At 38.7% G+C, this 16,042-nt stretch overlaps 1 protein-coding gene across 3 annotated transcripts; it reads left to right on the forward strand.

Annotated features, from left to right (window-relative positions):
* Nucleotides 1–218: 218 nt before the first annotated feature.
* On the forward strand, nucleotides 219–8,833 carry GTF3C6 (general transcription factor IIIC subunit 6). Of its 3 annotated transcripts, none has more exons than XM_074187367.1 (6): nucleotides 219–391; nucleotides 4,086–4,166; nucleotides 5,942–6,005; nucleotides 6,102–6,146; nucleotides 6,249–6,362; nucleotides 7,590–8,833. In XM_074187367.1, the coding sequence occupies exons 1-6, from the start codon at nucleotides 242–244 to the stop codon at nucleotides 7,889–7,891; spliced, it is 756 nt and encodes a 251-aa protein (XP_074043468.1). In that variant the 5' UTR covers nucleotides 219–241; the 3' UTR covers nucleotides 7,892–8,833. The 3 variants fall into 3 exon arrangements, with proteins under 3 accessions (XP_074043468.1, XP_074043469.1, XP_074043470.1); XM_074187368.1 differs by lacking the exon at nucleotides 219–391 and adding an exon at nucleotides 778–861; XM_074187369.1 differs by lacking the exon at nucleotides 219–391 and adding an exon at nucleotides 981–2,113.
* Nucleotides 8,834–16,042: the final 7,209 nt, after the last annotated feature.

The raw sequence follows: 16,042 nt of genomic DNA on the forward strand, positions 1-16,042 counted from the left end.
ACACAGCAGGTGCTAAATAGATGCTCGCCGCCCGGGCCAGCCGGATGGACTAGTTCCCGAGGTCCGCCCCCAGGCGGGGAGGGCCCCGGGCTCACGGCACAGGCGGCACGTGACGCGCGCCCCCGCCCGGAGCAGCCGCGCTTTCGTTCCGCCGGAAGGGCCGGGGAGAGCCGTTTGGGCGGAAGAGGCGGAGCCGGAACCAGACGTCTAGGAAGTGACTTCTCAACCGTCCGCCCTCAAGATGGCGATGCAAGGCGGGGGGAGGCGCGCCCAGTCACGTGCCCTCGGTGGAGGCGGGGGTGGCTGGGGAAAGGCCCCTTGGACCATGGCGACTGGTGCCCAGGTTCGGCCGGCTCCGCGGCGCGACAAAGAGGTGGAGGAGGAAGAAGAGGTGAGTGTCCCGGATGGAAGGATGCACCCGACGGGGGTCAAGGTCACGGGGCGGCCCAGGCGCCCTCCCCGAGGCTCAGGCCCGCGGTCTCCGGGGAGGCGCAGGATCACGGGTCCGGGGAGACAGGCACTCACGTAGCGCCCCTTGCGAACCGCCGCTTGGGGGACCGGGGCCTCCGGGGTCCCCGCACCGGGGCCTCCGTTTCCTGCTCTGTGAAATGGGCGGGAGGAGGGGACGGGCAGCCCCACCCCCGGCGTCCCGACGGGGTCACGGGGAGGGCAGTCCGGGGGCGGGGCAGCAGGTCCCCGGGGGGCGTGGCCGGGCGGCCGAGGCGCGGGGCCCCCGCCCTCGGGCCGCCCCCGGGCCTTCTGGGCCGGGCCCGGGCCGATGCTCCCGGGGCTCCTCGGCAGGGCTGGCCCAGCCCGAACCCACTTGCATGCGGCTTGAGAGAAGAGCCCAGAAACCTGCGGGTAAGTCAGAAAGGTTTGGCACAAAATCAGTTCGGCATAAAAATAAATAAATACATATATATACATACACACACACACACACACATAATATATATATATATATATGTGCCTTTTTTTAGTTTTTGCAAGGCAATGGGGTTAAGTGGTTTGCCCAAGGCCACACAGCTAGGTAATTATTAAGTGTCTGAGGCGGGATTTGAACTCAGGTACTCCTGACTCCAGGGCCGGTGCTGTAGCCAAGAGGACTCTATTCTAGATCTTCTGACTTCCGCTCAGCATCCTTTCCATTATACTGAACTTCTGGCTGTAACGGAGCTCCCAAAAATATTAAATAAATGAGGCAAAGTCAAGAGTAAAGTTATTTGTGTGGCCTTGGGCACGCCACTTAACCCCATTGCCTTGCAAAAAACTAAAAAAAAAAAGTAGTTATTGTAGGTCATTCTAGCAATTTAATTTGTTATAAAAAAATTTGGTATAGAATGGTGATAACTTTTTTCTTAGTTGTCCATTATGGAAATTATTATGGAGCTTATTAGAGCTAGAAGGATCCTCAGGGATTATCCAGTTGAAAACTCTCATTTTACATATGAGGGCTAGAGAGTGTAAATGACTGGACAAAGCTCACACTTAAGTGGCAGATTCTGAATTTGAAGCTCAGCTTTATGGTTTCAAATCTAGCAGACTTTCTACTGTACCAGGATGTAATTGGGTTCCAGTCAGTCAGGACAATGAACAGTATTACTGAGTAATAACCATGTGCCAGGAACTCTCCTAGATTCTGAAATTATAAAAGATAGAAATGAGAGAGTCACTGCCTTCAAGAAGGTTATATTCTATAAAGGAGAAACAATAAGTCCTAAGATAAATATGAGATATATACTCCCCAAAATATAAAGCAATTTCTGTATTCAAGAACAGTAACAACTGGGACAATCAAGATAAGGCTTTTATGGGAGGTGTCACTTGAACTGAGCTTTAAAAGCATACAGAAATATAATTGGGTGGCAGTTTTGTTCAATCCTTTCAATTGTGTCCAACTTTTTGTGACTTCATTTGGGGTTTTCTTGGCCGAGATACTGAAGGGGTTTGCCATTCTCTTCTACAACACATTTTACAGATGAGGAAACTGAGGCAAACAGGGTTAAATGATCACACAGATAGTATCTGAGGCTGGATTTGAACATAGATCTTCTTGACTCTAAACAAGGCTTTCTACTGCACTCTTTAGCTGCCCATATCTGCTTGGGGAGAGGTGAGTAAAGAAAACATTCCAAGCATGATGATCGAGCTTTTCCAACTGCCTGAACTCACCATGTTTCCCCAAACCCTTTTTTTCTTCCTAACTTCTCTATTACTGTTGACATCATCTATCTTCAAAGTCATCCAGGCTGATAATTTAGGTGTCATCCTTGACACCTCCTGTTTCCAATCTGTTGCTAAGTCTTGTGAATTCTACCTTTGCAAAATGTTTGTTACATGCCCCCTCTTCTCTAGCACAGCCACCACTTTGGTATAACCCTGCATCACCTTATAAGTGGACTGCCTGATTCATCTCCCTGTCTTAAGTCTGTTATCAAAATGAACTTCCTAAAGAATGGATTTGAGGGGCGGCTAGGTGGCGCAGTGGATAAAAGCACCAGCCTTGGAGTCAGGAGTACCTGGGTTCAAATCTGGTCTCAGATACTTAATAATTACCTGGCTCTGTGGCCTTGGGCAAGTCACTTAGCCCCATTTGCCTTGCAAAAACCTAAAAAAAAAAGAATGGATTTGATCTCCTCAATATAATAAACTCCAAGTAGCTCCCTGTTAACCTCCAGGATCAAATAGAAAATTCTTTGTTTAAAGTCCTTCATCACCCAGACACTTCCTTCCTTTCTAGTCTTACTCTTCTTTTTCTTCCCAAGTACTTTGAGATCCAGTAACAACTCCCATGCATTTTCACTGACTGGTCACTTACTGCAACTCTCTCCTCCTTCATCTCCATCTCTTGGGCTCCCTGGCTTTCTTCAAGTCTGAGCTACCCCACCTTGTGCAATAAGTCTTTTTTAATTACCCTGATTCCAGTGTCTTCCTATTAGATCAGCAGTTTTCATATTTTTTGTTTGTAATTAGATGTCTCTGTTGTCCATTAGACATTTCTTGAGAGCAGGGACTGTTTTTGTCTTTTTCTCCCTCAGCACTTAAAGTGCCTGACCCATTGTAGGTGATAAACAAATGCTTGTTGATGTAGAGAACCTGTGCAAAGATGCAGAGGTAGGAGATGGAAATGGGAACCGAGTGAGGGTCAGTATTGAAAATTCAATGTAAAAGCATGTTGGAGCTAGATTGTGAAGTGCTTCATATGCCAGAGAAGTTTGTATTTTATTTTACCCTGAAGGCAACAGGGAGGCTCTGAGGATTAAAGATGGTAACAAGGTGGGAGTTGTATTCTCAGGAGTGGGAATTTTGCAGCTATATAGAGGAAGTTATACACAGCATGAATGGCAAAGCTCCATTCTTCTGAATCCACATCAAGCACCACAGTGGCAAACTTTAAAAAAAAATGATTGGGAGTGGCTAGGTGGAACAGTGGATAGAGCACAGGCCCTGGAATCAGGAGTACCTGAGTTCAAATCCAGCCTCAGACACTTAAATAATTACCTAGCTGTGTGGTCTTGGGCAGACCACTTAACCCCATTTGCCTTGCAAAAACCTAAAAAAAAAATGATTGATAACTTTGTTTTTACATCATTTAAATTTCTCCTAGTATTCTTTCCCTCCCTTCTCTCAGAGGGCCATTCCATAAAGCAAAGATTATTTTTAAAGGGAAAAACTATCAAGAGGAAGAAAAGGAAAAAGTAGCAAAATCCATCAATGCATTAAAGGAATTTAAAATATATGTAATGTGCCTCAACTGTGGATCTCCTACTTCTGGAAGAGTGGAGGGAGGTATCTTCTCTTCTTTTTTAACTGTGCTTGTTTTTTTTATAATTCTGCAACTTCAGTCTAATTGTTCCTGTATTCTTTTCATTTACATTTCTGTAGTAATTGTGTATATTGTTTTATTGACTGATTACTTCTTCAAAAAAATCCATGCTTTGTATTCAGAATGTTTGATATTTTTTATAGCATAGTAATATTCTGTTACATTCATATACTATAGTTTGTTTAGCCATTCCCTCTAAAAATGAACATCTGCTTTGCCATTTCCTTACCTTTAAACACCATTTCCTTTTCCCCTTCAGGAGCAATTGGTCATGGTGGAATTATCAGGAATTATTGATTCAGAGTTTTTAACAAGATGTGGAAACAAATGCAAGATTTTGGTGAGTGGACTGCATTTTATGTTTTGTTTAAATCATTCCCAAACTAACAGCAGTATTAAACTTGTATTAACTGTGTAATATAGGGAAAAGGAAACAACTTAAATTCAACAAATCTGGATTGAGTTCTAGTTCTGAGAGGTCTTCGTTGTGTGACTTTGGGCAGCCATAATTTTTTGAGCTTCAGTTTCTTCTTCTGTAATCTGGAAATAGAAACTAATGTTTGTTCTGCCTGTATTACACAATTCTTGTTAGTAAAATGTCTTCTAAACCATTAAACACTATAACCATAACTCACATTTCTATGGCATTTTAAAGTTTGAGAAGTGATTTACACTTATTATTTTATTGTATCTTTACAACAACTCTAGGAGGTAGGTGCTATTATCATCATTTTTTAGATAGAGAAACTGAAGTAGAGATGAAGTGACTTGCCCAGTGCCACACAACTAAAGTGGATTTGAACTATATAAATGAACTATATAAACTATATAAACTGCAATTATCACAAGTGCAAGTGCTTTGCCAGCTAAATATTTAATTATATGTTGTTCAATCTGATTTATAAAGAATTTCTATATTAAAAATGATAGTTGGTATGTAAAATTTCAGGCAGTAGGTAATGATCTTTAAAATAGTAAATCACTTTGAAGCATAGTTATATACCCAAGTAATGGGCTTTCTATTCCTATAGATTTTTTTTATTTTTTAGTTTTTTAGTTTTTGCAAGGCAATGGGGTTAAGTGATTTGCCCAACATTTTACACAACTAGTTAATTATTAAGTGTCTGAGGTCGGATTTGAGTTCAGGTCCTCCTGACTCCAGGGTCAGTGCTCTATTTACTGCTCCACCTAGCTGCCCCATTCCTATAGATTTTTAAAATTAACAATCATCCAAATCAGAAGATTTAAGTCATCAATTACTTTCCTCAAAATTTTATGAAAGCTATTTATCAAGACTTTATTAAAGGAAATATAAATATTTAGTGTTCTGCCCTCTTTCATTAAGAGTAGGAAATATGATTTATTTGGATAATAGAAAAATATTATAAAATGGATATTAGTCTTGGGCTGCTACGAAGAGGAGCTAATGGGGGAGAAGATAAGCTCATAGAGGCAATGAGAAAGATAAACATAGAGAATAATGGAGAGTCACTGAGAAGGAAAAGATATCTCTTAGAAATTTCTTGGGATGTGTGAATTTTCTCTGGCCATCCCTATGCCTAAAATACTCTCTCTCCTCATCTCTGCCTTCTGGCTTCTATGGCTTCTTTTCAGTCCCAGTTAAATCTCATCTTTTATTGGAAGCCTTTCCCCAACCTTCTTAATTCTAGTGTCTTCCCTCTTAATTATTTCCTATTTATTCTGTCTAGAGCTCATTTGAACTTTGTTTTCTTATTGTCTCCTCCAATTTATTGGGAGCTCCTTGTAGTCAGGGACTATCTTTTGCCTCTTTTTGTATACTCAGGGCTTTAAGTAGGTGTTTAATAAATTGACTGTTTGCTGCTGGGTTGTCACTTTATTCCCTGTCTCCTTTGAAATTTTAGTTGGATAGCTTTTTAACTGACCTTTAGTTAATCTTTCATAATTGATTTTACATGAATTAGATAGAAAATTCACCAAAGAAGTATTCCCTGGACTGCAACTACAATGGCTATTAGAGCAATATCATTTCTTAGAGTATTTATTTGGAGGATACGTGTGTTAAAAGTTTATCACAAAATGACCTACTATAGTTTATTCTAGAGATGACTGTTTTTTATAATGTTCAATTCATAGGGCATTGACACAGAGAGACCTATTCTTCAAGTGGACAGCTATGTCTTTGCTGGGGAATATGAAGGTAGGAGGAGGTCACTGATTGAAACTCCTTTTTAATTATGTGACTTCCTGAGAAGAATATTTTTTCTTAATAAATTGTCCTCTGCTTTTTCTGTAGATACTCTTGGAACCTGTGTTGTGTTTGAAGAAAATACAGATCAGGGTGAGTAATTACTCTGATTTCCCAGGTTAGGCTAAGGACCACAAGGCCTAATTTTTCATAGGAAATTGGACAATGTAGTAATTGAAGTAACTTTGTTTATAGTTGATGCAGAAGGTAATCATAAAACGGAGCTGAAATATAAATGCCACACAATGAAGAAGCTGAGCATGACAAGGACACTTCTGACTGAGAAGAAGGAGGGAGAAGAAAACATAGGTTAGTAACCATCATTTTCATAGTGATTTGAACTTGACATATCAGTCAGTCAAAAAGCATTTAAGTGCTTAGTCAGGATCAGGAACTCTTTGTTCTAAGTACTTGATGGAAAGAAAAAGCAAAAAAAGTCTCTGCTCTCAAAGAGTTAGCAAATTAATGTCTGGATAGTACTTAGAAACTAATTCAAGCATAATTCAGATTAGTGAAATAACTATGAACAATATATACAAATATACAAGTTCAGGTTTAATTGAACCTCAATATAGAGTAACCTACCAGGAAGATACTAGTTATTTTATTGCTTACTAAGAAATTACATTTGAATTAGTTTCCAGAGTTCTGTGCTAGAGAAGATAAAATGATATGATATGTTATTTATAGACACATCTATATTAGGGCAGCAGAGACATGCAAAGTACTTTGTTAGGGAATCAGAGAAGTGCTTCATGGAAAAAGTGTCATTTAAATTCAGTTTTTAAAAGTAGATTAGGAATTCATTTGGCAGAAGGAGTATAAAAGCATTCTCTGAATAGGAAATAGCATGAGAAAAGGCATAGAATTGGACTGGAGTTTAGAGTGGATGAAAGGGTATAATAGGAGAAAACTATAAAGGTAGGATAGTTCCTTAAATCCTCCACAAATGATTGAAATTTTGTGGTAGATAGGGAGCTTTTTTTTTTTTTTTTTTTAAGGTTTTTGCAAGGCAGATGGGGTTAAGTGGCTTGCCCAAGGCCACACGGCTAGGTAATTATTAAGTGTCTGAGACGGGATTTGAACCCAGGTACTCCTGACTCCAGAGCTGGTGCTTTATCCGCCTAGCCGCTCCCATATCATTGTTATCAGAGGTAATTTCAGGAGACCTCTGGTTAATGATAGCACTTCGAAAAAAAAAAGATATCACATTGAGAGACTGAATTAAACTCTTCAGAGAAAGACCTGGGATAGATTAGTAAAATGTCATTCTCCTGTCAAAAAAAGAGTAACTGAATTTTCTTTTTCTTTTTGGTTTCATGGAGTTTTTCATTGTAAGCACTCACATTTCCAAGATTTGCAGGTGAATACGCAGTTATCAATGCCACTTGTTTTAAGGGTTGTGTTTTTCCTTTGACTTTTTTTGGGGGGGCGGGAATATCAGCCTAAGATTACTTTGAGGAAAATATTGGTTTATAACTTTTTTTCCTCCTCGTTATTCCTATTTTTGGCATAATTATTTCTTTTATGAAACAGGTGGTGTAGAATGGCTGCAGATCAAGGACAATGATTTTTCATATAGACCCAACATGATTTGTAGCTTTGCGCAACAGAAGGAAGATGAGGAAGCTGCCGCTCAAGCCCCAGACAAAACTTTGGAAATGGAAGAACAGGAGATGCAAACTAAAGAGAACACAGACATGGGCAATGAACTGGCAAAAGCAGACCATTTGGAAATGGTTGGTGCTGGTCCTCTTCTTGATAGTCCTTCTTCTGAGACAGAAGATTCTACTTCTATGGAAACTCAGGAGACTGTCTTGGAAGCCACTCCTACGTGATGTCATTCCTGTAGCTTCTAGGCATGGCCTAACTGGAGTTCTGATTTTGGAGTATTGAGAGAATTGTTTTCATTTATTCGTGGATTCCATGACTATTGGCAATACATGTAATATATCTGCACATATTTGAATAAGTCAGGACCAAGCAATAATCAGATAGTTCTTTTTCAAAAAATTGTTGTTTATTCTTCTTCAGATTCTCTAAATTAGAGATTTTGGCTGATAAAGGCATTGTGAGTAGGTAAAGGCACAGTTTTTAGGGAACTTAAAGGACTTCTGGGAGCTTCAGTAGCGGGATCCTGGGTAAAACATAGCTTTGATTTCAAACCTTTCCTTTAAAAGGATAACCAGGAAATTCTGGTAGTTACTAGAGAACGTTTAATTAATTAATGCATTTTGTTCTGCATCAATGATTGGACTTTTTTCAAATAGAAAATCCCTTTACTCTTCCATATTGTCAATGCAATCCCCACCCTTTACCTCTCTCTCCCCTCCTCCCCCCAAATATATTTCAGAGAGTTGTTAGGAGCCCTCAGAGCTTGAGTGATTTGCCCAGAAGTCACAGAAATGGTATGTCTGGAAGGAACCTGGATTTCCCAGCTCTCAAGGCTCTGTCTTCTGTATCAGGATTCTGCTCTATCTTGGAATGATTGACAGAAATTAAATTTCCAGAATCAGACTTCTGATTCTATTGTATTGGGCTTATATACCTTATTCCTATAGTGCAAGGAGCTATAAAGAATCATTTTGTAAGGTTGTATAACCATTCCAGACAAGCATAGGTCAGATAAATAAGGTGGTAATGTAATCTGTTTACATGAAAATGGAGTAACAAAAACCATGGAGAACATGGATACATTTTATCTTTTCATTTGTTTATAGTAATGTTTGATATATAGTAAAATAAAGTCTATTTTTCATAAACTTTTTAATGTTACCTAATACTAGTTTATCCTATTTATTAAGCCTTATTTCAAAGAGTCAGATCATGTAGCCGAATGTTATATATGCCACTTGGAAAGTATTCTCTTACTAATTTTTTAGACTGCTATCTTTTCATAAGTTCCCCTTTAGAAAATAAGTCTCAATTGGAAAGGCATGCATTTCACAACTAAATGCATTAAGAACATAAAGAAGGCAAGTTTTCGATCTTTTTTATAGAAAGATAAGATGTCATTTCTTGGGTACTAATAATTAACCTTCTAAATTCAATAGTATTCACCAAATATTTATTGAGAATTAGAAATGTGTAAGACTGTAAAATGTGTGAAGGCTACAAAATGCATAAGACTGATTCCTTTCCAAGAGCTTAAGGTTGAGTAGGAGAGAGAATATCTATAGAAATAGATACAATATGAGACTGTATATAATAAATGCCGATTGAATGAAGACATTTGACTTGAGTTCTAAAGAATGAAAACTTTGATAGAAAGGAAATGAAGGCATCACTAGTAGGAACGTTCTAGGTATATTGGGGAACAAAGTGAGTATTTAGCTAGAGAAGAGATCAGGTATAGTGGGAGATATAATGAGAGTAGGTGAAGGTAGATAAGGTAAAATAGGCAGGTCCCAGATAGTGAAGGACTCCATTAGAGGAGATGATAATTTTTCAAGAAGTGTTTCCTCAATTTTCTTTTTTTTACTTCTTGCAAGGGGCTGGGATTGGATGGTCTGTCTGGGACCATAGGGCCAGGTGGATGCTGGGCCTAAAGGGTGGTATGTGGGCTCAGGGCCTCTTGGCTCCAGGGCTGGGGATCTGTCTGCTGCACCACTCAGCTATCCTACAGCAGAGACAGAGTGAAAGGAGAAAATACAGTATGTGGTAGTGGAGAAATACAAAAGGAGGGAGTTGTTATCAGCAATGGCAAGGGTGGAAAAATATGGAAGTAACTTTTGTGATGGTCTTATCGTAAAGAATGTGATCCACCCGCAAAAGAGCTGGTGGTGTTAGAACACAGACTGAAGCACATTTTTTATTATTATTTTTTTTGGGGGGGGGTGTTGCAGGGCAAATGGGGCTGGGTGGCCTGCCTGGGGCCATATAGCTGGGTGATTGTTGGGTGTCTGAGGCCAGATTTGGACCCTGGTGCTCCTGGCTTAAGGGCCAGTGCTCTCTCCCCCACCTGGCCACCCCTACTATTATTACTAATTTATTTTATTTTGGGTCCTTTTTTTTGTTTGTTTTCTTTTTTTGTTTTTGCAGGCAATGGGGTTGGGTTGGCTTTCATGTTACACAGCTGGATGATTGTTGGGTGTCTGGGGCCGGATTTAGGCTTGGGTGCGCCTGGTTCCAGGACCGGCGTTCCATCCACTGCGCCACCTGGCCATACCTACAATTATTATTATGATTTTAATTTTTTTCTCTCCCCTTTATCGCTCATGCGAGTCTATATTTTTTGGGGGGTGGGGGCATTAAAAGAAAAAGAAATGTTTCCTCTTTCTGGCTGATAGCTTAAGGATGGAAATCTGTGCAAGGTGCAGTTTTTCTAAACTCAATTCTAAGAATACTGACGGTTTGTAAAATAATATATTTTAACAAAAATAATAATCTAACAAAGGAGACGAATTTAATATAACTCAGAGTGCTGGATATTGAAAGTAAGCCATTATGGGCACCTTTTACTTTCCAGGCTCATTTGTCTCCACCTAGGTTGCAGCTGGAACCATTAGTGTATATCATTTCTCCCAATATCAAACAGATAAGAACATACTTAAGATTCCCAAGACCCCCTATAACTCTCACTCCAATGGAGAATTGTGTTTACTCTACAGTTTTATGTGGGCATTCATCAAGGGGTGAGTACAGTATGGTTAGGGCTTGTTGCTCTTTATCATTGTCCTTAATTCTTTTGAACTGAAGATACCTTCTCTAGACCAGTTCAAAGAAAGAATTATATTGAGGTCATCATGTTCACATTATTCTACCCAAGCATCTCTTCTATTGGTCAAGGACAACATGTCTTCTGGGCGATTTATACCCAGAAATTGGAGTGAAATGTTTGTCCCTACATCAACACTGGTGGCTTCCTTCAGCTCACCCAGTATTTCTCATTCATTCATCCCTCCATCTTCATTGGAGCTTTGCATATGACTACTTCCAGAAAGCATAGTAATCAAGGTGGGGGCAAGCAGTTAGATACTGTGTGAGGAAAAAAAAAGAACAAATTCCTCAAATACTATACTAATTACAGAAATTGGGAGATGTTTTCATATATCTCTTGTCCTTTTTACCTTAAGGCTTCCTCTCCTGATGAAGGAAGATTAGAGATTGGATAGGGAGATACAAACTGAGGTAAAGATTTAATTTGAGGTTTTTCAGTCTTCAAAATTAATCCCTATTTCTTAACCATTAGTATATAAGCTCCCACTAGGGTTTTAGGAAAAAATGACTGGAAAAAATGAGACAAAACATTCCATTTTAGCTCCTCTCATTTTCCCCCGCTTTTGCTCCCTTTATGCTAATCTTTGATTATCTGAAAAAATCTACCCTACTTGTACCATAGTTATTTTATCACCCCTAGATTTAGTATTTCTCTTTCCTTTCCCTTTCCAATCCAAATCAAACTCCACTGGAAAGCTACAACTGTTGGCTAAATGGTAATCTTACTATCAGATTAAAGTAATGGATACTAGGGTGTGAATAGGTTAGCTCAAAGGAGTTAGGGATTTTAAAAAAGAATTTGTCATCAAAGTGAATCTTCCTGGGGTAAGTGTGGGAGACTTTGATAGGGGTTTGCCTAAAAACACCTTGACCTATTTCAGATGCTTCCCTTCTCTTCCACTTTACCTGGAATAGTCAAGAATTAAAATAACTGGAATCATAGTGCAGTTAGACAAAATGAAGGAAAACATAACTACAGATATATCTGATTGTGTGTGTGTGTGTGTGTGTGTGTGTGTGTGTGTATGTGTATGTCAAATTGTTTATGGACTTATTTTGTTCCCAGTCTTACACCATTACTTCACTGTGGTGTGGAGGCATCCCTGAGTTTGAGGTGATGCTAACCTCAAGTTTGGAAAAACTTGGAGTAGGGGGCTGGTAAAAAAAACAACTGAGTCACCAGGAGCAGCCTCACTAACCATGGTGAGACATAGTATCTTTTACTCCCTTTCTCTGCTCTTCCACTGCCAGTGCAGAAACAGAAGAGGGCTTCACAGGACTGAGTACTATTCCTCAACAGAATAAAAAGATGTTTAAAAAATCCCTCCAATAAACTTTAATTTGATTATTGGTACTCAAAAAGTGATATCCTTGTCCAGTGACCATCAAGTGCCAGAGGAGCTAATTTATAATTTCTTGACTTCTTTGTCCTAAAAGGGAAGGTGAAGGAAGAGAATCAGCATTTATACATGTGACTGACCCTGTGCTGAGCACTTTATAAAAAAGTACAAATTTATCAATAAATAGGATGGGAGATCATGAGAAAAGAGAGACACTTAGAGTAGTTTAAGGAAAGTAAATTATAGAGGAATTAGTACTGACTTAAAAAGAAGAAAAGGATTAAGAAAATACTGAATCCATGAAGGAAATCACAAGCCCAATTCTTTTCACTTTAAATGTGAACAGACTAATAAAGCAATAAAATGGAAGAAAATGGCAGGATACCTCACGATCTATTGTTCACAACAAATACATCTAAAAAGTAAAACCACAGATAGAATCAAAATGAGAGACAGGAACAAAATTTACTATGCATCAGGAGAATTTTAAAAAAGAAAGCTTTCCAATAATGCCATTTTGTAAAGCAAAATACTATTTGCAAAACAATAAACAATTCATATTATTCTTGTCAATGAATAGTAACACTATACATATCCACCAGATGGCACTGTATCTCAATTTATAAGGAATATCCAAACTTAACTTTATTGAAACAATAGGCAATACATTTTGATTTGCCATTTTAGTGAGAGCTCTGAGGTAGCTTGTCTTTGTTTTCTAAAGCATTTAGTAAGCCCACAAGGGGCCATATAAAATCTCACTGCAGGTTGCATTCGGGTAGTGGGCTGAATTTTGGACAGCCCGAGTTAGACAATTACAAAAATATATAGACAATGATACAAAAACTAGACTTTAATATTCCTTTCTCAGAGCTGGATAAATTCAGCAGATAATCAGAAGGCTACTATCAAATTAAATAAAATGTTAGAGATTTTAAGAACTAAAAGATAGTGTCTTCCAATTGAGAACATTAAATAATGTAATATTTCTCAATATTACCTGTTACCTTTATAAAAACAGACCATATATCAGGACACAGAGAAATTGTAAAAAATATAAAAATTCAGAAATATTTTACAGACTACAACTTAATCAGATTAGTAATCAAAACAAGGACCAAAAGGAAAATTGGAGACCTAAATGGAGACCATGATGACATAATAAATGATGAGTGGATCAAAGGACACATCATAGAAACCATATGTGAAATACAATGACATTGATGAGATGATTCATTAAAAAGTGAAAGCACAAAAATGAAAAATTTGGAAATTAGGAGAAATAGACACATTGTAAAACAAAAAAATATAGAACTGATAAACTAGTTCTTTAAAAAGACTAACAAAATTCATAGGCCTTTAGCTCGCCTGATTAAAGAAATGAAAATCAAATTAACAAAAATAAAAAATTGAAATCAACAGAGATTAAAAAGAATTATCAGAATCTATATCTGGAATTATTTGCTAGTAAAATTGAGGATTCAAAAGAAATAGAGAATTATCTATGAAACTATAAAATACCCAAATTAATGGAGCAAAAATGACAGATATTAAAAAAATCTAATTTTGGAAAAGGAAAGGAACTATGGGGAGTGTGGGGGTGGGGAAAACCCTAGGTCACATGGACTTATAGGATTCTATAAAATTTTTAAAAACAATAACTTGCACCATGAAAATTATTCTTGAAAAAAAATTTTAGTTACCAAACATTATTTATGAGATTAAATATAGGTCCAATGCTTAAACCAGAAAAATATAGGAATGCAGGGTTGATTCTATGTAAGGAAAACCATAATCATAATAGACCACACATTTTAGTAAAACAAAAATAAAAGATAATGATCATATCAATAATGCTGAAAATGCTTTCTAAAATTAAATTTTAATTGATTTATTTCATTTTTATATTACCAAGATTTTCCTCTCTATTCTGTTCCCCTCTTCCCTACTAGAAGGCTGTCTTTTATAAAAACATTTTTTTAAAGGAACAAGAGGAAGAAGATGCAAGAGATCAGTAAAAATAATCTGTCTATATCTATCATCAATCTATATATCCATCCATCCATCTATCTAAGCCGACAGCTGTAGGCCCCACCTCCCAACTTGGGGAATATCTTCCTATATCTCTTCTTTGGAGCTAAAGTTGTTGGGTGGCTAGGTGGTGCAGTGGATAGAGCACCAGCCTTGGAATCAGGAGTACCTGATTTCAAATCTGGCCTCAGACACTTAACATAAGGTTGTTTTCTGAATTTTGCACCCTTTATTTCCTATTGTTTTATGGTTTTTTTCATTTACATTATGATCTTTTTTACATTACTTAAATTTTTTTTTGCCTCTGCTTATTTCACTTTGCATTGGTTTATTGTTTCCATGTTGGTGTAGCTATGAATTGCAATCACTCCAGAAAGCAATCTGGGACTATATCTAAAAAGTCACTAAATTGTGCATGCCTTTTGACCTACTGATACCATTGGTAGACCTATACCTTAAAGAGACCAAATAAAGAAGAAAAAAGATGGGGTGTAGCCAAGATGGTGACAGAAGAGCCTCTTTTAGATGCTGTCTCTATAATATTTCAAAACTCACAAAATAATGACTAACTAAATTTTCCAGAGACAGAATACACAGAGGTATCCAGTAAGGCAGTTCTCCCACCCAAGGTAACCTGGAAAATAGCAGAAAGGCTCTGCTCCACAGGGTTGGAGAGGTGGCCCACCAGAGTGAAGGAACTTCAGCCTCCCAGAGGCAGCCCCAGGGCAACTGGGAGCCCTGGCTCAAGGCAGCGGGGCAGTTTCCTGACCTACACCCATGGGAGCACCAGGCACAACTTGGAAGATCAGTGGGGGGACCTCTGCCAGTGCAAGCGGTGAAGCCCAGCCCTCAAGACACTCAGTGAGCCATATGGCCAGAGGCATCCCAAAGCAGGCTGAGCTGGTAAGCAGGAGCTCCCAGGCAACTGAGCCTTGAGTGCTCAACGTACCCAAGGTAGGGGAATAGAGAGAGAATTCTGAGGTCTGTCCTCTGTACCTGGAACAGGACACTGAGGCTGTGACCACATTCAGATCCTGATCACAGTCTAGGACCACCCCCCCCATAGAACAGCAGCCCCCCCCACCTCAGTCCCGTGGCAGAGGGGTGCACATGTGGTCATTCACAGGAGGGAAGTCAGAGTTTCACACATGGAGATCCTTGGGGGGGGTATCCCAATAATACTCAAAAGCTTAGGAAACACCCCCAAACCAGGCACAGGCTGGGGAAATGAGTAAACAGAGAAAAATGAGGAACATCATTGAGAAATACATTGTCTATGATCCCAAGAAGGATCAAAACACTCAATCTGAAGATGAGGAAGTCCAAGCTCCTGCATCTAAAGACTGCAAGAAAAACGGAAATTGGGCTCGGGCTATGACAGAGCTCAAAAAAGATTTTGAAAATCAAGTGAGGGAGATAGAAGAAAAATTGGGAAAAGAAATGAGAGAGACGTAAGAAAAACATGAAAAAGAAGTCAGCAGCTTAGTCAAGGAGATCCAAAAGAATGCTGAAGAAAATAACATTTTAAAAACCAGCATAGGTCAAATGGATAAAACAGTTCAAAAAGTTATTGAGAAGAATGCTTTAAAAAGAAGAATTGGCCAGATGGAAAAAGAGATAAGAAAGTTCTCTGAGGAAAACAAATCCTTCAGATGTAGAATGGAATTAAAAGAAGCTGCTGACTTTACGAGAAGTCAAGACACAATACTTCAAAAACCAAAAGAATGAAAAATTAGAAGAAAATGGGAAACATTTCATTGAAAAAAAAAACAACTGATCTGGAAAACAGATTCAGGAAAGATAATTTTAAAATTATTGGGATACCTGAAAGTCATGATCAGAAGAAGAGCCTTGACATCATTTTTAAAGAATTCCTACAGGAAAATTGCCAAGATATCC

Source organism: Macrotis lagotis, chromosome 5 (assembly GCF_037893015.1).
Source record: "Macrotis lagotis isolate mMagLag1 chromosome 5, bilby.v1.9.chrom.fasta, whole genome shotgun sequence".
In the NCBI taxonomy this organism is placed as follows: domain Eukaryota; kingdom Metazoa; phylum Chordata; class Mammalia; order Peramelemorphia; family Peramelidae; genus Macrotis; species Macrotis lagotis.

Coding starts and splice junctions, on each gene's coding strand:
- GTF3C6 (XM_074187367.1), top strand. CDS start 242: ATGGCGATGCAAGGCGGGGGGAGGCGCGCCCAGTCACGTGCCCTCGGT. Junction 6,006..6,101: donor CTTTGCTGGGGAATATGAAG/GTAGGAGGAGGT, acceptor CTTTTTCTGTAG/ATACTCTTGGAACCTGTGTT. Junction 6,363..7,589: donor GGAGGGAGAAGAAAACATAG/GTTAGTAACCAT, acceptor TTTATGAAACAG/GTGGTGTAGAATGGCTGCAG.